This window comes from Aphelocoma coerulescens, chromosome 12 (genome assembly GCF_041296385.1).
Source record: "Aphelocoma coerulescens isolate FSJ_1873_10779 chromosome 12, UR_Acoe_1.0, whole genome shotgun sequence".
Taxonomy (NCBI): Eukaryota; Metazoa; Chordata; class Aves; order Passeriformes; family Corvidae; genus Aphelocoma; species Aphelocoma coerulescens.
Genome location: NC_091026.1, coordinates 21,265,533 through 21,287,357, shown reverse-complemented (window position 1 = coordinate 21,287,357; position 21,825 = coordinate 21,265,533). Strand labels below are relative to the sequence as shown.

The 21,825-nt window shown below is 44.7% G+C and overlaps 2 protein-coding genes across 3 annotated transcripts; both read right to left on the bottom strand.

Annotated features, from left to right (window-relative positions):
* Nucleotides 1-641: 641 nt before the first annotated feature.
* On the bottom strand, nucleotides 642-15,813 carry IRAK2 (interleukin 1 receptor associated kinase 2). Of its 2 annotated transcripts, none has more exons than XM_069027517.1 (13): nucleotides 14,946-15,813; nucleotides 13,323-13,502; nucleotides 10,198-10,362; nucleotides 9,378-9,490; nucleotides 7,766-7,933; nucleotides 7,262-7,326; nucleotides 6,736-6,850; nucleotides 6,362-6,471; nucleotides 5,792-5,987; nucleotides 5,069-5,131; nucleotides 3,829-4,029; nucleotides 3,159-3,675; nucleotides 642-2,871 (listed from the first exon to the last, which is right to left on the bottom strand). In XM_069027517.1, the coding sequence occupies exons 1-13, from the start codon at nucleotides 15,130-15,132 to the stop codon at nucleotides 2,753-2,755; spliced, it is 2,199 nt and encodes a 732-aa protein (XP_068883618.1). In that variant the 5' UTR covers nucleotides 15,133-15,813; the 3' UTR covers nucleotides 642-2,752. The 2 variants fall into 2 exon arrangements, with proteins under 2 accessions (XP_068883618.1, XP_068883617.1); XM_069027516.1 differs by having other exon boundaries at nucleotides 7,766-7,960; nucleotides 14,946-15,812.
* A 1,374-nt stretch (nucleotides 15,814-17,187) lies between these two features.
* On the bottom strand, nucleotides 17,188-20,355 carry LOC138117336 (von Hippel-Lindau disease tumor suppressor-like). Its single transcript, XM_069027518.1, has 3 exons — nucleotides 20,134-20,355; nucleotides 19,542-19,652; nucleotides 17,188-19,252 (listed from the first exon to the last, which is right to left on the bottom strand). Exons 1-3 carry the CDS (start codon nucleotides 20,342-20,344, stop codon nucleotides 19,068-19,070), a joined length of 507 nt encoding a protein of 168 aa, XP_068883619.1. The 5' UTR covers nucleotides 20,345-20,355; the 3' UTR covers nucleotides 17,188-19,067.
* Between the last annotated feature and the right edge of the window lie 1,470 nt (nucleotides 20,356-21,825).

Below are 21,825 nucleotides of genomic sequence, written 5' to 3'. Positions count from 1 at the left end.
GGGTTTTTTGGTGTTTTTTTTTTTCCTGTAATGGTACATCACGAGACTAGGCTTTACGAAGCCATGGCTCTTCCTTTGGCCTTGGCAATTCCCAAGGAGAACGTAAGCAGTGCCAGCTTCCCTTTTCTGCTATTATAACTTTACTCATCATGAGGGAAGAAAGAAGGACGTGAACCCATTGGCACACTTTGAAGTTATTTTTAAAACCAACGTTAAGCCGGCGTTCTATGAGAAGCGCAGGGGAAGCGACAGCCGCACGTTTATTTAGCGCTCCGCCCGCGCGCAGCCCCTCAGGACGCGGCCCCGCCCCGGGCCGGGGCCTTGGCGCTGATTGGGTGTGGCGGGAAGGGCGCGAAGGGCGCGAAGGGCGCTGCGCCCGCTCCCCTCAGCCCCGGCCCGCCTGTACCTCAGTCCTCTTTGTCATTAATTTTACGGTTACATTTTTCTCTAGAGGCACCAGAAAGGAAAAAAATCAGCTATTTAACAGTGAAAGAAGAATGAATAAACATGTTTGTTCTAGTAATTACTACTAGAGCAAGGAGATCTTGAGCTGCTTCCTTGCAAACGCAGATTTCCCCAAACAGGGTTGAATGAGACACATTTTCTGTGCCACAAATCATGAAAAAGCAAAAAGAAAGAAAGGAACTTTTCAGGGTTTTTATTCACAAAGTTATAGTAAATGGTAATGCATAAACTGGCTTCTGAATTGCCAAGTTACATAACAGTGTTAATATAAGACCACACAGTGTCTTACGTATGTTACGTTAAATATTTAGGTAACTCTATAAGGCCGCCTATATCACCTCAGCATATTTTAAAACTATCAGGGTACAAGGCAAAGAATAACAATTCCATTTGGTGACTACAGGAGAACAAAACCTCTAAAGCACTTTTTTGAAACAGAACTGTGTACAAATTACATTTCTCAGTTTAAAACTCTTGGGTTTCCCATTCAGCTCTGCAGTGTATCCATGTGCATTCCTTTCTGGCGAAGACTCATTGAGGTTGTTGCCATGGGTCTCCCAGAATATACCCATGAAAAACAATGAATATTACATTTTCAGTGCCATAAAGTATCTCAATTAAATCTCCTGTAGAATTAAGCGGTTATTGACCAATCTGAATATACAATGTTTCTTATGTCAGTACTAATCTTATCTTGGTTTGAGTCTGGTAAAATAAAAGAAATGACACTGGTAAATATATAGACAGTATCCAAGGCACTTTAATTACAGAATTTTACCAGTTTTTAGTGTAGAGAATAATTTGAGAAATGTGTAGATAATTCCAGTACTCAGGTCTTTAGTTAAAATACTTTTACTTGCTCATAGTAATACATACAATAAACTAGGTACTGTACAAAAAGAGGTGTGAGGCCTTTGTGTAAAGCTAGGAATGTATGCTATTACACAATTCCAATTAAAATAATTACATATAATTTTTTTTTTGTTTCCTGAACTGCACTGTGAATTGCAGCCATTTCTGCACATCAGGCCCTGTTCCCTGTGCTCAGGAGACAGCTCACCTGTCTGTAAGCTGAGCTACATACTCTGACAGTTCTTTTGGTTTATAATAAACCTGTATTTCCCTAGACTGCACACGAGTAGAATATGCTAGCAATAGTACAAATAATGAATATCATAAAAATAAAAGTGATACTTTCTTAAGCGGGTTTCACTTGATCATAAATACACCAGCATACAAGTTTCTATTTTTTCTTTTGCATGTGATCCCTGGGGCTGAGACCGAGGCTCCTACTGCTGGGTGAACCAAGGGACACCCACAAGGATTCCTCTGAGAACACCTGGTGAGCATGGAACCATCAACAAGTCCCCTTACTAGCTTATATTTGACCCATTGCCAAAATAAATACAACAAATTAAATTTCAAGTGTCCTGTAAAAGAAACAAAGCTATTTTAAATTAAAATATTTTCCGTAATCCAAAATATACAACAGTTGCTGTGTGAAACACAGTGAGAAACATTATCATGTAAAGGACACTTAGAAAAAAAAACATTCCCAAAAGTAGTCCTATTAAGTATTAAACATGGTCTTAGAGCTCCCAACAGTGAACTGAAAGGTTGGACTTAAATGGTGTCACATGTGTATGTGGGAGAGAAGCTCAGAGAGTAGAGGAAAGTGGCTGAAGTTATTTACCTACACCTGCGGTCAGTGCAATTCAAACCGAGATGAAGCCACGTAAATTCTGAGAACTTGCATAAAAATCCCCCTCTCTGGTAATGCAGTGGTTTTGAGTATGTGGACTAAGATTATATGGAATAGCAGAGAGTCATTGGAAAGCCTCCCCAAAGACTCTGAGGATTGCTGTCTGCTGTACGCAGTGGGATAACAACACAGGGTATTGCTGCCTGGCCACTGGTCAGTGTTTGCTCTGTAACTCCCCGGACTGCGGTTTAATGAGACGAACAGATGCCTCCTGAAACACACTGCACTGCAAATGAATCATAAATTATTTTGGCACTTGTGTTTGCCATTCCTTTTCACATTGCAGATGAAAAGGCAAAAGGCATTTCTGTGTACAGAGTGGGACTGTGCTTTAATCTGCTACAGAACAGGTATTTTCTGCTGCTTCTCCATGTGGTACTTTTGTTTCCTTTAGTCAGGGCTAATGTTCCTGATCCAAATATGCTACCTAATCTTACATGAAAGGTACACTTTTACCATCTTTCTAATGAGGAGACAGTCCTTATTTCTTCTTCTGGGCTGGCCACTGCTGTAAGTCCATCCAATTTATGATTCAAAAAGTTCAGAACTGTTTAACTTGTCTTCTTCATACAGCAAAATATTTTCCATTAGCTTCTTTTTTTGATCATTTATCTGTATTTTCCAAGATGTCTCTCTGGCTAAGGCTGAAAAACAAAAAAAGCCCAAATACTGAGGAAAAAATCCATCTATTGTCTAAAGAATACATGATAGTTTTAAATTTAAAAAAATGAAAGCAAGCAAGCAACCAACCAACAAAACTGGCTTAGGAAAAAAAGCTGTTAGAAAACTGCTAAATGTTTTGTAGATTTATTAGTAAATTCATAACCAAGGAGCAAAGATTTACTGATATGTGTTTAAAAGTAGGAAGAGGAACCTAAGCAGTTCTGGAGAGTAATTTGTCCCTAGTACTGTAAAACCAAGGCACTTTTACCTTGTGAAGCACATGAGGAGTCCAGGTCTGTGTTTCCCTGTGGACAGGTGCCCTGTGCAGCAGCTGCTGTCTCCAGGATGCCATCACCTCTGGCGCACGCCATGTTTCTCTCCTGCAGTCCATGGGCAGGCTTTTCCTGCTTGATCCTGTCATCACAGGCTGCCACTTTTTCTGAATTGGAACAGTTGTGGCTACGTAACTCCTCTGTGGATTTTTCTGGAGGATTCCATATGAAACTACTGGACTCATCTGATTCACAAGGGACCCGTGACATGTAGTTGCTATACGTGTCGGGTGCCACAGCTCCCATGAAAGGGGCACTGGGGCTGCCACTGGTCAGGATTGCTGCCTGGGTGCTCTCCTCTTTATTCCCCACTGCAGAAGGCACATCCACGCTCAGACTGGCTGTCTCATCATCAGTTTCTTCTGGAGTGTTCATGGAGAATCCGGAAGTGCTGCTTCCACAGATGTAATGTTCTTTTAATTTGTTTTCAGCCATTTCCATAATTTCAAGTACCTGTTTTCAACAACCAAATCTGTGAACGCATAATAATTCCTGCACCCCCTGATTACACATATTCTCTTATGTCAACACTCGCAAAAATAAGCAAGACATGAACGTTCTAGCTTTGCACCTTGATGACAAGGAGACTTGTATTTAAAATATTACCTCTGCTATGTTCGAATTTTTCTTTCTCAGGCAAAGGCAGATGGCTGATGCAAAATCAACAGCCACCTCTTCCAGCAAGTGCCCTGCTTTTCTGTCTAGGTATTTGCAGCAGATTTCCTTGGCAGCCAGTTTTTCCAAATTTTTTACTTTGGAGTGTGAGCTTTCTTTTGCTGTTTGAATTTCGTCGGCAATCATATCTTTCTGTTCAAAGGAAGGAGATGTGTTAGTGAAGGCAAAATGAACACAAGCATTTATTTTTGCCTGAATCTCTGAGAATCAGTATTGCTGTGTATTTGTCATTAGTGCTTCTCCATGTCTGCTTCACAGACTGAAACACTTTAATAAAGTTCATGGAACTGACTGAAATGTTTGTTTTCACTGGAGAGAAAAAGGCCAGTGGCTTTTCCTGCATGTGTGCCATGTCAAATTTCCTAAAGCAGAGCCAGCTCTTCTTGGCTTGTGCTCATTTATATGGGAATGAAAAAGTGCCAACACTGTGTTTAGAGCAGCATTCTTACACAGGCCTTTGTAACACATGTTAAAGAAATCAGGAACGCAGGATCTTTGATTTTCTGAACCCCTCTAAACATTTCTGAATTGCTTGCAAATAGTGAGAAGACTGTTGTTCTCCCCCACAAGGCTTCAGCCAGACGAGAAATCAGGAGCACATCCCACAGAAGAAATGCAGGTGGAGGCTGCTTTCTACACGTGGTTTTAATGCATTCTGTGAGTTTGACTGTTCTGATTGCTTGTGGAAGTGGTTTGTGTAGCTCTAACCTCAGCTTGGGAAACTGGCAGGGATATCAGTTCCAGGCATGAGCACAAGACAAACACCTGATAAACATCACGATGAGCATCTACAGTTCCCGCCTACCCAGGTTTCCCCACTCACTGTGGCTCACACCACCTCTTCCTGGCACAGAGAAAACGTGTGGCAGCATTTCAGCACAAGACTTTGTCTCTTAAATATTTATTTATTTTGGAGTCTCTCCTAATACAATTCTGGCCAGCACTCATGAGTGTGGTATGTGAAATGGGAATATCTACTGTGCTTCTGTTCCAATGGCAGGCAGACTACTGACATTAAGGGAACCAGGATACAGCTCCTAAACATCCCTTCTGCAGGACATGTACAGCAGACAGCAAATATCAAATTGTATTTAAATAAAATTAAAATTATTTTTTATGATGGCAACCCCATTCATTCATATTGGTGTTCATTATTGCTGCTTTTTCTTACCAGGTAAATTGGGTGTCTGTCTTCATCCAGTGCCTTAATCCCTGTCAGTATCTCTGCTAAGACCTAGAAAGTGCATTTGAAAGATAAAATCATTTGTTCAGAATGAACTATAATTTTAAAAAATAAGTTTTTAACTAAAGAAATATTGAACTTTCAGTGCATTTTGATATTTTTGCTTCAGATGGCTCAACAATGCCATCTCAGGGCATTTATGAGGCTTTAGATCTACCTCCAGAGCCAATTCCAGATTTTATAGTACAATAGATATTGCTGAAACAAAGAATAAGAAGAAAGCAAAGCTAAATGTAGATAAGAAATCACACTGAACAGAGTAACTTCCTACTTAAATGGAAACACCTGGAGATGGGTGACATCATAGACTATCAATTATTTTAGCTGAAATTACAAATGAACAAGCAATGTTTGTAGCAGTTCTTGTGGTGAGTCTGCAAGAATTTTGAGCATCTAATTTGTTTTAAGCCATCAGCAGTAATTTTATTTGCAATAAGAAATACTTTTGTTTCCCTTGTTTGAAAGATTCACCTCATTTTGCCACAAACTGAGATATATTTGGAGTGTGAATGTAATTAAAACCAGGATTTCAACACATTATAGAGCCAGCAACTATAATATGAAATTGCCAGCATGAGGTACTGGCTCTTACATTCAATTTGTCTAGAAGCACTAAAAAGTGCAACAGAGCATGGAAAAAAGGCAACATACCACACCACAGCTGAATATATCCACTTTTTCTGTTAACTGCCCATGTCTGACAAAATCTTCTGGCAGGTAAGTAAGAGACGCTTGTAGGACTTTGGTTTTCATCACGGCATATTCTGATTTTTTATCAGAAGAATGCAATCGCAGGCCAGAATGCCCAAGCTTTGGTGTAAAGTTTTCGTCCAACAAGACATTTGAGCTGTGATAATGACAGACAAATAACAATATTGGTCAAATCATTACTTTATCTTGAGGCAAATAATTAGTTTTGTACTTTAAAATTAAGCACTGAAAGTGTCCAGCATTTGGCCTGCTGCATAGGACTGAAAGGATTAAGAATGTTAGAAAGCAAGAAGGGGAAAAACAAGCACTCAAAAATTACTTCAAAAGAATATGCTTCCATCATTTAGGAAAGAAAGGTTAAACAAAAAAGGGCAAAGGCCCTACAAAACAAGGAACAGCAGAAAATACCGCAAATGGATTTCCAAATTGCATAAACTTCAGCCGTGATTGTTAAAGAAATCCTTGAATTACCAGGTGACCAAAGAAGTGCTGATATGCCAAAGTCCTCACCTCTTGATATTCCCATGAAGAATTCCAAAATTATGCAAATACTCCACTGCTCTGACTACTCCTATAGAAATGCTAATTCGCGTCTCCCAGGTCAGTGGAGCAGAATCATCCTGCAAGGAAAGGAGGAAAAAATTGGTAATTAATAGAATAAAACACTGTAAGACATTGGTAGTTCAGAAAACCAAAGGCTTAGCCTGAGTCCTAATCAAACTCCAGGAGAAGAGCTGCTGCCTTTCTGGTGCTTGCAGCCAAGGCACTTGGGCACCTTTTTTTCCTGGCTGTTTCTCAGAAATCAAAGACATGAAATTGTTTTTCCTGCAGTTCCAAGAGGACTTGCAATCACAAGTAGATGGCAGACCCAGATTATTGCTTACATGGCACTGAAGCTTGTTTTGCAGGGAGCCATTGGGCAGGTACGGATACATCAGACAGTGCAATCCAGTTTCCACCGAGAACCCCAGCAGCTGCAGAATGTTTATGTGACAACACCTGCAGGCACAGATCAGCAGTGATTTGCAAATGAGGTAAGAGCAACACAGAAAAATACATTCCTGAGCTGGAATAAGTTCCTAAATTCAAGGCAACTGGAATGGTGTGCTGCAGCTGGAAGCACAGCTGGAGGCACAAAATGGTCCCAGGCAGCAGCAGAAGGCTGACTGAGCAAGAGCCCATCACATTGCAGCAGGGTTACAAGGTGGGCACTGTGTCCTCCCCATCCCAAGGCTGCAGAGTGGCTGTGCCAGCTCAGCCAGGACCAGCAGTAGCCCTGGGTGCCATGTTGCTTGCCCAGGGCTCCCGCCCAGAACAGTGCCTGCAGCAGACACCCCAGTGTCGATGGAACACCCAGCAGCAGGCCACGAGCAGGACATGCATCACTGCCTCTGAAAGCCAACCACTCACCGAAAGCAAATCTGCACTTCTGTATGAAAGAACCTCTGGGTGGAATTTGGGCTTGTGCATTCCAGCTGCAAAATGAAAACATGCAAGAGAATGTCATTAGTAATTACTAGGACTTTGCATTTATAAAGATCTGGTAGTGTCTAGATGACAAGCTAGTGTAGGAAACAGGCAAGTACCACTGATGGCAACGTTAAGTCAAAGGCAACAATTAATTGAGAATTAGAACAAAAACTAGTGTAAAGACACCCCTGATCCGATCATCAATGCAGGCAGCTATACTGCAGGCTACTCCTATGTACAGAGTTAATGCAACTACTCACACGAGTAAAGTATCCATCACGTGTGTTTTCTGAATCTAGGCTTACTTATTTATGTAATTTCATTTTTGCCTCTCCTCTTGTGCAGCTATTCTCGTTCCGTGCCCACACAATATTAAACAACAACTGCTAATGGGCAAGAGATGCTAATAACACACCCTCTTCTAGAAAAAGGTGCAGTACTTGCCTCTTTGAGTCTTTTGATGACATACACCATGTTGTTCCTCTGGCCTTTGTAGATGTCTGCAAAAGTACCTTCACAGATTCTGTTCTTGTCACTGAAACTGTTTGTGGCATCAGCAATTTCCCTCTGGGTCCACAGGAGACTCCCGCTAGGGAGATCAGCCATCGTCTCCTGCTGAGGAGTAGAAGAGCTGCAAGGCTACACATTTGTAGAAGAAACAAGTTTATCTCGTGATAATCCATATGCTTTTTCCTTCTTTCAGTGTCATATTTTCCTTTCCATGTTTTAAGCAATCACTGTGATTGCTAAATGAAACTGTGAAAGGTACCATGCAATCACTCCTTAGGAGTAGGTAATTCCTGTATTGATGTGTTGGGATGATGTAAAACTTTTGCATAGTAGAAGCAACTTGAAATCAGTTACCAATTTGCATTTCCACCCTTCCCAGGAAACAGACTTAGTTTTGTTTAAAAGTCCATATATTTATGTGAACTGATGTTAGTCTGAGTTACAAAAGATATTAATCTTTATGGTTGGGTTATATGTTAAGAAATAGTTGGATGAGAAAGTGGGGTTCCTCACAATGTAATTATGCCCTGGTAGAAACTTTGTATCTACTTTTGAAGCATCTGGTGTCAGTTGCACAACAATTTGTTGCTTCCAGTGTGGTAAGTCCTAATACCAACTATAATTACAGTCCCACTGTAGCCTAATCATGCAGCTTTCACAACCTTAATGTGCACCCAGCTTGAGGAAACAAAGCACTAACTCCTTCTCAAGAAACTCTGAAACTACTGCACTTGGAGTCAATCTTCTCTGCTGGCTGGTACTCCCAGACCATGTTACTGTGGAAGAGCTTAAAGCCTCAGACAAAATAAACCAAAGAAAACAGGCCAAGAACAACCATGATGGGACTAAGGTATGCCCACATATCTGGGAAACACTCTGAGGACAGGACAGATCTAGCTAGACTGTATGAAAGATGAGAGAACTGTGGGGAGGAAGGAACAGGAGACTTCATGCTGAAATCATTAGGAACACGAGGAGAAATTTTCCCAGTGTCATGGTTAAGCACTGGAACAGGGGCTCAGAGAGGTGATGAAACCTTTATCCTGGGAGATTTTCAGTTGTCAGCTACACAAGGCTTTGGACAACATGACTTAAATTCAATACTAGCCCAGTTTTGAGCAGAAACCACATTTTAAGTATAAAATGAAAATAAAAGAGATATGTGAATCTGACTGATCAGTGGTATATACTGTCCTGTCCTGCAATCACACCAGAAATGTAAGTCCACTGTAAAATCTACACGTGAGAGTCCTTCGAACTCAATTTCTATTTGTGGGTATGTTATCCCTTTTGAGCCATGCAGGATGTAATACTGTAAATTTTTCCCTCGCTGGTCCTTCACTGGCAAAAAAAGTGATGTAAACCATAAGCAATCTAACTGAAGCATTAGTACTGTATTCAGTACAAACCCTTTGTAACCGAGCCCAGTGTATTCACTACATCACTGATTTTTGTACAGGTAGAGGATAAACTTTAACTGAAAAAAGACAGAACATGATAAAGGCAATTTTCCTTGTTATAGTCAGTGAGTACTAAGGGGATTTACCTTCACACTTGATAAAACAGGAGGAATGGACTGTAGGGAACTCAAAAGGTCTCTCGGGGGAGGTGGTGGAGCAGGGAGGGAATAGAAGGCTCCTTCAGAAACAGCACCTGAAGCTGAAATAACAGCATTGAAGACACACTTTATTATTGTAATACCACCACCTGTGACTAACTACAAAGGTCTAGGAATTATGAAGATTTGGGGTATTTTTTTGAATTTTCTGACCAGGGATAATCTGTGACAAGCTGTCAAACTGTGAAATTCTGTGTGAAGACAGGTAGCTCTCTTCCTGGTTCCTGTTTGCAGGATGACTGCATAGCCCTCTCCAGCCCTGGCTGGGGACATGGAGCTCCCTGTGTCTGTGCTGTTGCAGATGCTCTCCCCAGTATGTGCTGGGATTCTCTCCCTCCCTCTCCCAGCACAGGGGCTGCTGACCCCTACCTGGTTCTCTGCTGGCCTAGATTTATTGTGCATGAAGAGAGGGACATGGGGCAGGAAATGCATGCACTGGTGTAGTCTTGGTATGGAGCCAGGATGAGACCAAGGCATTCAAGACCTGGGAATCATCCTGAGATCCCAGAGGATAGATACAGCCAGCATGTCTCAAGGCCAAGGGGGCTAAAGGAAGAACAACCAGGAGGTTGTGTGCTAATGTCAGGAATAAGCAGGAGACAGCAGTGCTAGGAAAAAGGCAAACACTCAGCTGTGCCCATCTGGGAGATCAGTGTCTTCATTGTAATATCCTGAGCACAAATACAGCAGCCTTGGCTATGCAGTCATTTCATGTCAGAGCCAATCTGGAGTTCAGTAGTGTACTTACTGCCTGCTGGGACTGCTCCCAGGTGTGAGGAGTCTGGGGATGGCAACAAACTTATCTCATTTTCTTTCTCTCTCCTTTTGCCTTCTGTGGGAGGTACAGATATGATCTGTTTGGGCGGCTCCAGCTCTTCTTTCTTAGGGCTGGTGACATCAGAGGCCGATGTCCCTTCAAAACAGAGCAAAGGGAACGTGAGGATAACCAGGGAAAATAAGAGTCTGACTCTAATCAGTGACCAGAAAATAATCCTAGTCAGGACATAAGGCTTCAAATCAACCTCAACATTAAAATGAACATTCAAGCAATTTAGATGGTATTTAAATTTAGACCATACCCATGACATTAACTTCTACTGAAAATTAACAGGAACGGATAGCTTCAAACAAATACCAGCAATGACTATTCAAGAGATGCAGAGTCTCTTAAAAGAAGAAATCAGCAATAATAGATAATTATCATTTTCTATATAGCATCCTTGAGGTAACGATCTCAAACCACAAACACCTCCCAGCCTAAGGAAGGCATTGAGTTCTCTCAGTTGTCGTGGGTCTGAGGGGAAGATGGACAGAATTGTGCTTGGTTTAGTCAGTTAAACATTTTAGGACTATTTTCAATTGTGTGATTTTAGTGGCATGACTAGGTTTATTCCCAGGAAACACTTTCATATACAGGACTGTTTGTAAGAAAAACTCATATTTTACTCAGCAACAGAAAGAAACAAACCAGAGACAATCTAGGGAAAACAAAAAAATGGTCAAAGCTCAAAAATTATTGATAAAAAGCTTAAAGACTGAATTATCATCTCACTACAGCTCTAACAGATCCTGTGCTGTACACAGCTTGGCAAAACCTCGGAGTCAGGCCTGAAAAAGCAACTTGAAGTCTGATTAAAAGAAGTACAAAGATGCTTACAGTGTACAAGAACTTAAAACTATGTACAGCTGAGGGGGAGTTATTCAGATGAGACTAGGCTACAGTTAGGATGGGAAGAAATAAAGTACAAAAGTTCGAGATACTATGATATATGAGATTGTTAAAATCTCCAAAGCAGATGAATTCTTATCTGTAAATGCATTTAAAACTGAGGTTGAAAAGGAGCCTGGAAATGCTCAGTGTGGGGTGATATAAGGGCTTTCTACTCCCTGATAACATTTTCCTGTTGTAGTTCTAAACTTCTGTTTTTCTATCTGGCACCTTTTATCAGCAATACATTTAACATTTTCTTAAAAATCCAAATGAATGTTTTATTTTTACACAGAAAATACATAAGCCCAAATATTATTACATGGTGGTTCTTGTCCCGCTGTTCTACCAGCTTTGCATCTTACCAGGTGATCTAAGAATCAAACATGCCAAGCCTCTGTTTGCTTCTGAAATCAGACAGCAGCTTTGTGTTGTTTTACTTGTACAAAGAAAGGCCAGGGAAGTGCCTGGAACAAGCAGGAAGCCCAGTGTTTCTCATGTAATCTGGGCTTCTTGTATGGACCATGAGTTAGCAAACTGTGGGAGAGAAGCCAAGCCGTGGCACATTCAGGCAGTGAGGCTGAAGAGCAGCAGTACATGGAGAGCAATAATGGCAGAAATAGGCATGCTCTGTTTAAGGTTTCTATCCACTTTCTTCAATGCCACCCGTGAATTCAGGTCTGAATGAAACCAGGTCTGAAAATTAAAACTCAGAACACTCAGGTATTTTTGTTACTGTGTCAGAATGCTAAGAAATCCCAAATTTTACAAGGTTTTAAAACTAGCTATCCAACAGTCTGCAGGCCTTGAGTCAAAACTGACAGTGCAGCATTATGCAGGCAAGTCCCTGTATTCTGGTTTTTTCCTCACGTAGTTTAACCTAGAAGTCTCAGAACTTAGAATCACTTCCCTTATTCAACCTACTTTTCAGGGTTTTTCATGAGTTTTGCAACTTCCTCCATGTCAGACAAACAGGGCAGCACAGCAGCTAAAGAACTTAAAAAACATTATTATGGACATTCAGAAGTAGGACTGGAGAGTGGAAGAAATTGTTGAAGGGAGGTAGAACTCTTTGGGAAGAAATGTGCCAGCAAAAGATCTCCCTTTGTGCTGTGTCTGATTCCTTTAAGTAGGAACGAATTGAATCATGGTGATGTAAGGACTGCTTAGTTTTCTGAAGTGCCCAACTGAACAAGCAACATATCCTCTGTATCTGCCCAAGAGGGATCACCTGAGTAAGAATATTCAGATACAAAGAAAAATGGAGAAGTAGAAGGTAAAGACTTCAAAGATTTGTCTAAACCTCTAGAAATCACTTCTGCTTATGAGTGAGCACACAGTGGAATGCCTGTATTAGGTTAGTTCCAGAAAAAAAATTAGCTACTTCCACATGGCAGAAGTACCAAATAATCCAGACTTTCTGCTGCTTACATTAAGTTTTGCTATATAAAATTCAATGATAAGATTTTTTCAAATATAATTTCATTGTGATTTTGCAATTTGTTGCATTTGAATTGATCTGGGACAAAATTAATATTGATCATCAAGAAGAATAACTAAAATGTGTTCACTCCACAGGATTTGTCACTTCCAGCCTCTTTGAAACCCCCTTTATGAAGCCTTTGCATTGCTTTACACAATCCAGCCTAATACTGCAGCTTGCCCACAGGTCTATTATCTCACAGGTCTATTATCACAGCAGTTCAATGGCTCGGTGAGCTGGAGAGAGGATGCCCATTTCTTGCCATGATCTCTCAAAATTTACTCTCAGGATGTGATCCAGTGCCACAGGACCAGGCTTGAAGGGCAGGGACCTTTTGTGCAGCCTCTGTGCTCTGAAACCCTATCTGATGTATAAAAGCACCAGTCCTGGTTTGGCCACAGCCTGTCTTCCTGGCACTTCTTGAAGGGTCCAAGATGGGCACTACAAAGGTGGGGCGATGAGCTGTGGGGACCGGTGAGTCCGCCTGTGTCACCTCTTCCCTCTCACCACCAGTTTCACTTGAGCGAGCAGAAAATCACAATCAATGGAGACATTTTAGAATTTGACACAGGATGTGACTCCTAACAAAAATCTTCTTCAACTAGCAAGGGAGATGTCCTAGGAGGGGCCTGGGTGCTGTGAGGAGCAGCACAGACCCGTGGGAGGAAGGGGAACTACTCACAGTCCAGGATGACCTGAGCCGCTCGGTAAAGCTGCAGCCCTTGCAGCAGGTCCAGGAGCTGCTGCACTGTCGCCAGCCTCACTCCCCACCACCACATGAGCTCCCTCGTGATGCTGATCCCTGTCTTCTCCATGCATTTGATTTTCCGTAGCTCTGTTTGATCAGTGATCACATAGGAGGCTGGTGGGAGAGAACAGATATTTCTGTTTAAAAATTAGGAAAAACTGGCAAGGGCAAGCAGGGCAGGCTAAGGTGTGAGACACAGTTTGCTTTTGCATTTGCATATCTTTAAAAGGAAAGATCACCATAAATTACCTATGCAGACATGAAAAAAATTCTGTTCCTAAAGTAAGATATCCCTTTTCTTCCTTCAACTATCCTGGAAAAAATTTTGTTTTATCAAAGACACTTGAAAAGAAGACCCACTTACACTCTTCAGTGTATTTTCCCTGTAATCTTTCTCCTTAATACCTTGTACAAAAGTAAGGTTAGATGAAATTTCTGGGGTGATTCTCCCTAAACAGGTGACAGCAGTGGAGTGGCTGCACTCCCACTTGCATTCCTGAATCCCCGTGCTGTGGTGAGCCAAACAATAACTGAATCACCTGGGTGTTAGTAATGCTCCGATAAAGCTATCAGGGAAATACAGCTATTTTTAGATCCTATGCCAAAGCTGACCCTACACAATGTGTCCCATTTCCTGATCATGCCGGTCACCCAGCTGTATTCTTCCCAGCTCACTTACCCATACAAAACCCACCTCCCCTCATGTTGCCCCAGCTCCACCTCACACACCTAGACACAGCCCCAGAGATGAAGTCTCAGAGGGGCTGTGCCTGGAGGAAAAAGGCTGGGGGCTGGGGTCTTCGTGTGAAGACAAAGATTCCTGAGTTCTCACCATGGCTGGCTTTGGAAGGATGTCAGAAATACAGTTTTATGCATCTGAAGGTAGTGGAGATGAAACCCCTCCAGAGATGAATCCCACCCTACATCAGGAAGTTTAACTGGGGTAAGAGGTTATTCAGCACACAGTTAGGGAAGTCATGTCAAATAAAGGAAGGTAAGCACTAAGAAAAGATTCAGGTTAGAATTGTTTGCACTGGGATACAGAAAAAAAAAAACCAAAACAACTCAGGGACTACATTTTCTGTACTTACTGACTGTACTCAGCCAGCACTGAGAAAAACAGGGGCAGAAAGTATGAGGGAAGATACATGAAAAGACGGAGGAAAGAAAAAAATAGAACATCTGAGCAGATCTGAGTTGTGAAAACAGGCAGTGAGAAGTAGTAGGAGATAGTGCGGCTGGAGAGGGAAGTGCGAAGGATTGCGGGAAGTGAGGGAAAGGAGCCTGGCTGCCCGGGAAGAGCCAAGGGACCACAGAAGTCTGGCATTCCACCTGTGTCTGAAAAACAAAACCAGACCGGTGCCCGGGAATTCCCTGCTTACAGGATGTGCTCTGCCGAGCGCTGGGAAGCGTGGGGGACTGCGCGAAGCTCGCCCGAACCTCGCGCCCTTCCAGCACGTCCCAAACGCGCTGCTGTCCCTGCGTCCCCACGGCCCCGCCACCGGCTCGGGGAGCGCCAGCCCCGTCGCCACGCCACCTGCCCCATGTCCCCCTCACCGAACCGCATCCAGTCGTAGTCGCTCAAGCAATCCATCTTCTGGCAGAAGTCCTCCAGCACCCAGGCGGGCATGCTGTGGATGTACAGCGCCGGACCCGAGCCCCCCCTGAGGGCGAGGGGCGGCTGCTGCAGGGCCATCGCTCCGCGGTCCCTCTCCGGACAGCCCTTCGGCCCCACCGCGGCCATCAGCAGCGGCTGCGCATGGTGCGCGCCCGGGCCAGGCACCGCGGCCGCGGGCAGCGACTCTCACCGGCCTCTCCTCTTTTCTCCCAGAGCTTCCTCTTCTCTGAGGAGCTGCCCTCACAGCCTGTCCCGCCCGGCCGGGGAGGCTCGCTGCCGGGGAAAGAGCCCGCAACACTGCAAGCGATCCCCGGCAGTCTCTGAAGCGCTGCTTCCTGCTCCGGCTGACGTCAGGCTCCGGCCCCAGATGCAAATCAGATTTTCCTTTCCATGACTGGTTATTGCTCCAGCCTGGTTGCCAAATTACGAGTTTCACGTGCCGGAAGCGAGACGTGTTTTCCCGGGTGTTGCGCACAGCTGCCAGGGCCGGCGGTACGGACCGAACGGGATGTGTGCGGATCGGTAGCAGAGCCCGGCAGAGCCACGTCCCCCGGGCACTCTTCTGGTGGCTCCTTCACCCGTGTGACCGTAGAGAGGGGGATGTAAAGATGGATCCCCCCCCAAGAGCTCCACCAGCCACGCTCCCTAGCGTGCTGGGGCCGTACCACTGGGCAGCAAGACACAGATCTCACAATGGCTGAGGAAAGAACGGGCACCACCAGAGAAGGCACTGAAAATGCCGCCAGGTGATGCCGTGCAGGGATCCTCCGGCCAGGGTTTGCCATCACGGCAGCACACAGGAGCTCACTCAATACAATATGGTGTACGGTAGGATATGCAGGGAGTGAGAACTAAAGAACATCAGAAGTGGTCACAGGGCCAGGTCTTGCTTGTCAAGGATTAGGTTTAAAATATGTTCTTGAAGTCAACAATTTTTTCTGGTTTTTTTTTTTAATTTAACCTGATTTTGATAAAAATGTATGATTAATTAATTTGCCAGTGTAAATGCTACAAATACTTTTGGCAAAAAGGAGAGCCTTCCTGCCATACTTCTGCTGCTAGAGACTGCCAGCAATACGTAAGCGTAACCATCCGTCCTTCTGCTCTTGTTCATATTTAGCCCTAGGTCTAAATTTGTATGAATTGCAAGAAGTGATACAAATTTTGACAGCTTTTAATTCACTGTTTCTTTGTACTCTGTATATATGTTACAGTACAACTAACTCTTCTTTTCAGTATCAAACTTTCAAACTTTTGCAGTTTTCTGCACTCCTGGCCTCAGAAATCACGAACCTCTCAAATGAACTTCTTAGCTCCGCTGTGACAAGGAAAAGCTGAAAAATGCAATATTATTGTAACTATAAGATCAAAGGACAGGAAAAAATAAACAAAACTATCCAAAGTGTATTTAAAATATGACAACTCAAAGACTGCCTTGGGATGAGCTGTTCTATCCATAGTACGAGTTCAACAATAATAGTTGCATTTGTGGGGTTTTCCCCTCCCTTTTCCCTGCTTACTGTCCCTCTGACACACATCTAAATGGTTTAATGGGAAAATGATTAGAACATCTCTGAAAGTGATGTAAGATTAGACTGAAATTATGTTGCAAAGAATTACATAAAAGTAGGAAGAAAATACTTCTTCCCTTTGGGTACCGGAAAAACTTGTGAAACCATTTTAGCTATTTGCCTCGGGGGGAAACAAGGGGAAAGAACACATCCAACTGTGTGTATGGCTTCAGTTCTGCTCTGAATGTTGCAAGTAATGCAGGGTCTTACTGGGGAACTGGAATCGACTGATTAGACACTGAAACAATCCTGTATATTCCTGCTGTTGGGCCTTCCCTTTTCAACGTGGTGTGGGCAGGACTCTCCACTGCTGTGTGCTCTCCTCGAGCCCTTGGACACTGCATGGTGTCAGAAACATTTATTTCTCTGGGATTTCTCCCGTTCAGCTGTGCCCCGCCGCTTCCTGCGCAGCAGGTTCCCGGCACACCGCGCTCGCTCAGGCTGGCCCTGACCTGCTGTCACTGCTGCTCCTGAGATGGCCAAAGAGGCTGTGCTGGGACCGACTGAAAGCACCCAGTGCTAACACAGCTGCCACAAGTAAATGACGACTTTCACTCATCACTAACCCACCTGAGTAACTAGTAGGAGACTGCATTTCCCAATGTTCATGTGTTAGAGCCAGCTGGAGTTTCTCCAATCTTTTATTCTGATCCAAAGGACCACTCCAGAGCAGAAAAATACACTCTTATAAGACACACAAGAAATCACAGACCCCACCCAATTCAGAAATACCCAGAACGTGTGTGCCGTGTAGAAACTGTTAAACCCAACACCTAATACCAACTATGTTACAGGAAAAGCTGCAGCCAAGCAGGCCAGCTTTCTGCCAGGGTCTGGCAGAGCTGCCATGCTTATTGCAGTGCACAGCCTCGTAGACATCAGGAGGGAACCCCCTCTCAGGTATGGTTAGGAGCAGAGAAAGCACCCTCTGACCCTCAGGCTCCCTACGGCACTAACCCATGTCTGCTCCCAAGGCCTGCATGGGCTCACTTTCCCCTCAGAGATCTGAGAGGTGGCAAGAGCAGAACTTGCCAGTAGCCCCATTCCTGCCCAGACACTGCCTGAAGCTGTGCTGATAGTTCATGAGAGCCACAACACAAGCCCTGCAGCAACTGGCTGGGCAGGCTGTACACTCCAAAGTGTCTGTTTACTGATCAACCACAACACCTGTCAGAGTATCACAGGGATACAAACACACAGGCACTGGGGAATATACCTGACAGAATTACAGTCAGAAAGCTAGCACACATTTCCATTTTTATGTCAAAGATCAGTTTCTTCAAATATGTAAGAAAAACAAGTTTACAAATAGGGAGGCATTCCATACTTACAAAATACATTGAGATTCTCCGTTTCACATCTGCTCTCAGAATGTACAGCTGGAAGGAAACGTATTCACAGAAATAACCTGCTGTAATCAATCTCCTACCAATCTGCTTCTAACCTGAGCTCCACCACATCTTGCTCGGCAGACAATTCATGTAACACTAAACTATGCTGCTTTGAACTCTCTGTGTGCATTCACTGAAGAGCACATTCCACTAAGACATGGAGGAACAGAATACCAGCAAAGAAATGTTATCTCTGTTTCTGCAGCCTGCCGCTAAGCATGGCCCTGTTTGTGAACTGGCTGTGTGAGCCAATACAGCTCCCACTGGTCCTGAGAAGGCACAGGCAGCTCGAGAGGCCCAGGCTCCCTGAAAAGGCCTCCTACTACAACCCAGACTACAGCACTGCAAGGGGAAAAGACAGAACTTAAAGCATCTACCTCCTGTGAACCCTGTAGAGGCTGCTGGGGAAGCAGCTGTGGGGGACAAGGGTGTCATAGAACTAGGATCTGGTCTGCGTGGCTGAGATCAGCCAGGCAACAATCCTATGACAAAGGCAAATAAGGCATTCGAGGTATGATGAGAGTAAAAGCATGTCAGACCTAGAGTGGATACGACATGGCTTTGTACGTGGAAAGGCAAGAGGCAGAATAACCTCCAAGCATTTACACTTCGTCTTTCCACCAACGTAATGTTTGTCAGACCCTCAGGCGGTGCTGGAAACCCTCATGTACAAACCCCCCATGCTCTGTGACCCACAGGCACATTGAGGCTACACCTGAAAGGGAAATTCCATCAAACCAAATTACTCAAACAAAATGGGTGACACTTACAACCCTTAGTCTGGGCTAAATTAATCCTTGGTGTAATTCACTTTCTAATACAATGAAAGTTACTTTGTATGAATATTTTCCATATAGCTGCTCTGATCTTACCCTACGGTTTGCAATACATGTAATGAAGAAATGAACTGAACCATCAGAACCTGGCATGCCTCCAGGTGCTGCTCAGTCTTTGGGATTTGACTTGCTATCACCAACATTACTGAGTTTATGTTTCAAAGCTTTAAACGGAGGCATCAGTTCTTGGTGTTTCCTGGTGACTCTCGCTGCTCAGACTCAGGGGTTTGCTACTAAGGAAAGTACTGAAGTGAGTAATCATGTTATTCCAGAATTTTGTTCCTCAGTGCTTCATTCCTCTCCAGAGAAAGCCGTTGAAGATCCTTCCAAATATCAGGATGATCCTCCAGCTCGTCATATAACGACTGAACAATGTCCAGTTTCCTGTAGTCCATTGGGCTGACCAGACTGCGCACAACCTGCAGACATCTCTCCTTCAGGGTGAACACTGCAGTTAAACACAAACGCAACACAACCTTGTCATGAGGGCTCTTGGCTGCTGCTCCAATGCCAACGATGCTGCTCTGAGCGTGTGAACACAGGCTACAGCCCGCAGCAGTGACCCACGAAAGGCTGGGCTCTCCAGAGAGCAGACAGATGTGGTTCCTGCCAAGAGGCACCTCTTCCAGTGTCTGAGCAGGTTTAATTTCATGAGGATATGATTTCTCACTAATCGTAACAGGTCTGAAGAGACCAAGTTCAGAATTCCCTAGGGCACATGCAGTCCTGTCCCTTACCTGGCAGTGTGATGTCAGCTTTGGTCACATTGGGGGCTGCCACGAACAGCTCCTGCTGGTTGACAAGCAGCCCATCGTTGGTCCCTGCATCCCGGAACAGCCAGAGGTGCCCTGGCAGGGAACGAGGTGGGAATACACCAATTATGGCACTTTTTAATGAGTGGCTCTGAGAGGCATCTGCTCACAAGGGACGAAGCTACTCTCCAGCTCAGTTCCCTGTGCACAGGCCACTACCATGGCCCCAGTCACTGGTATGAATGGGGAGGAGAAAGGAAAAATGGGGAAATGAGAGGAAAAAAGAAAGAAAGGGAAAAGAAAAAAAACCAGCAGAAGGAAATGGGAAAACGAGAGGGGAAAAGGAAAAGAAAGAGCAAAGGAAATTGAGAGAGAAAAAGGGAAAAGGAAGGGAAAGGTAAAAGTGGGAGAAGGAAAAAGGGAAGAGAAAGGAAAACGGTGAGGGGGAAGGCAAAAGGGTAAATTCCACCGCGACCATCTCACCCACCCGGGCCCCGCGACGCCCCAGCCTGTCCCGCCCCGTCCCGTCCCGTCCCGTCCCGTCCCGTCCCGTCCCGTCCCGTCCCGCCGCACCCACCCCGGTAGCTGCGCATGACGCGCCCGGTGCGCGGCTGCAGGACCGGGTAGCAGCGCGGCTGGCCCTCGAAGTCCAGCCAGACGGGCAGCACGTAGCGGGGGCTGTGGTTGTTGAAGACGACCTCAGAGAGCTCCCGCGTGTTGACAGAGCGCAGGACAGGCTCGGCCCCGCCCGGGCGCCCCGGCCCCGGCCCCGGCCCTGGCGGCGACATCGCAGCCCCGCGCCCGCCCCGGCCCCGCCGCGCGCAGGCGCCAGGGGGCGGTGCTGTCTCGGACCTGCCCCTCGCTGCCGCCCCCTGGCGCCTGCGCGCGGCCCTGCAGGGCGGGGCGGGGCCTGCTGTGAGGGGAGGCCGGGGCGGCGGAGCGGCGCTGGCCCGCGCGGGGACCCGCCAGACCCTTTTAACAAATAGACGGAAAACAGCGACAGGCGTTTGGTGCACAAGTCGTCACCCAGCAGCCTCAGTTCACAGGTCTTGTGACTAAGGCACTGGGCTCACCAGGGCTGCCATAAACACCAATAACAGTTAAACTGCCAGTTCCCTCCTCTCCCGAGCTCTTGCGTGCCAAAACAACATTCCTTTATCCTTGAGCTGTAAATTCCCAAACACTGTATTATCTTTCTCACACACACATGAAAACACTAAAATTTGAGAAAAATTAACTAGATATTGGGACTAAATCCTTCCCTGTGAGGGTGGGCAGGCCCTGGCACAGAGTGCCCAGAGAAGCTGTGGCTGCCAGATCCCTGGCAGAGTTCAAGGCCAGGTTGGACAGGGCTTGGAACAACCTGGGATAGTGTAATTCACTGCGTGTCCCTGCCCATGGCAAGGGCTGGGACTGGATGATCTACAAGGTCCCTTCCAACCCAAACCATTAATTTTGCTTTTTCAAGCAAAATTTTTGTGTGATAACAGATATCCCTCCAAACACAGAATCACAGAATGGGTTGGGTTGGAAGGGACCTTAAATAACATCTCTTTCTAACTCCTCCACCCTAGGCAGTAATGAAGTATGTGAAGGCAGTTTAAGTGTCTTTTTCTCCACAGTGATTGCAAATTACAGTACTAAAAGCATAACAACAGTGCATTTTCCTTGTATGTCTCAACACCTTTCATCAGCTTTTTCTTTTAGAATACTCAGTATTCTCCAACAATACTTAGAGGAGGGATTCTTTCCTAATTTCTATCCCTCTAGCAGCCTGTGAGGGAGAAGTGTATAAATTGGTAAAGAATGATGCAAGAGAAACCATCACCAGTCAGTTACACCTTTCCCAATACAGCTAGAGGTATTAGAACTGCTGGCCATGCTTGTTTGCTGGCCCTTGCACAAAAGGAGTCACTTCCCCTGTGTTCCTTCTATGAGAAGAAAACGGTAAATTCACATCATAGAACGTAGCTCATATCCTGATACTGTAAAGAAGCTGTGAGCAGCACTATGGGGTCACATGGCATATAAAACAGTGAGGCTGATTGCCTTAACTGAAAAAAGCCACTATTCCTCAGTGTCTGGTGTGAATCTTCCATGAAAAGAGAATTGCAAGCTTTAACAGCAACTGCTTCAAACTGTACAACTCAGAGCACAAATTTACATTTGTAAGAGAGCAGAGCTATACAGACATCACTGTGCCTCATCTCCTTCCCGCATTCTTCAATCTGAACACGAACCAGAAAAAGAACACAATTAAGACTCATCT

Bases quoted from the DNA above. Each gene is read 5' to 3' on its own strand.
- IRAK2 (XM_069027516.1), bottom strand. From the start codon at position 15,132: ATGGCCGCGGTGGGGCCGAAGGGCTGTCCGGAGAGGGACCGCGGAGCG. The intron at 13,503-14,945 runs GTGAGGGGGACA...CTCTCCCACCAG, and splicing joins CTACGACTGGATGCGGTTCG to CCTCCTATGTGATCACTGAT. The intron at 9,491-10,197 runs GTAAGTACACTA...CTGTTATTTCAG, and splicing joins GGGAGCAGTCCCAGCAGGCA to CTTCAGGTGCTGTTTCTGAA.
- LOC138117336 (XM_069027518.1), bottom strand. From the start codon at position 20,344: ATGTCGCCGCCAGGGCCGGGGCCGGGGCCGGGGCGCCCGGGCGGGGCC. The intron at 19,653-20,133 runs GTGGGTGCGGCG...GTTCCCTGCCAG, and splicing joins CGTCATGCGCAGCTACCGGG to GGCACCTCTGGCTGTTCCGG. The intron at 19,253-19,541 runs GTAAGGGACAGG...GTTTAACTGCAG, and splicing joins AGCTGACATCACACTGCCAG to TGTTCACCCTGAAGGAGAGA.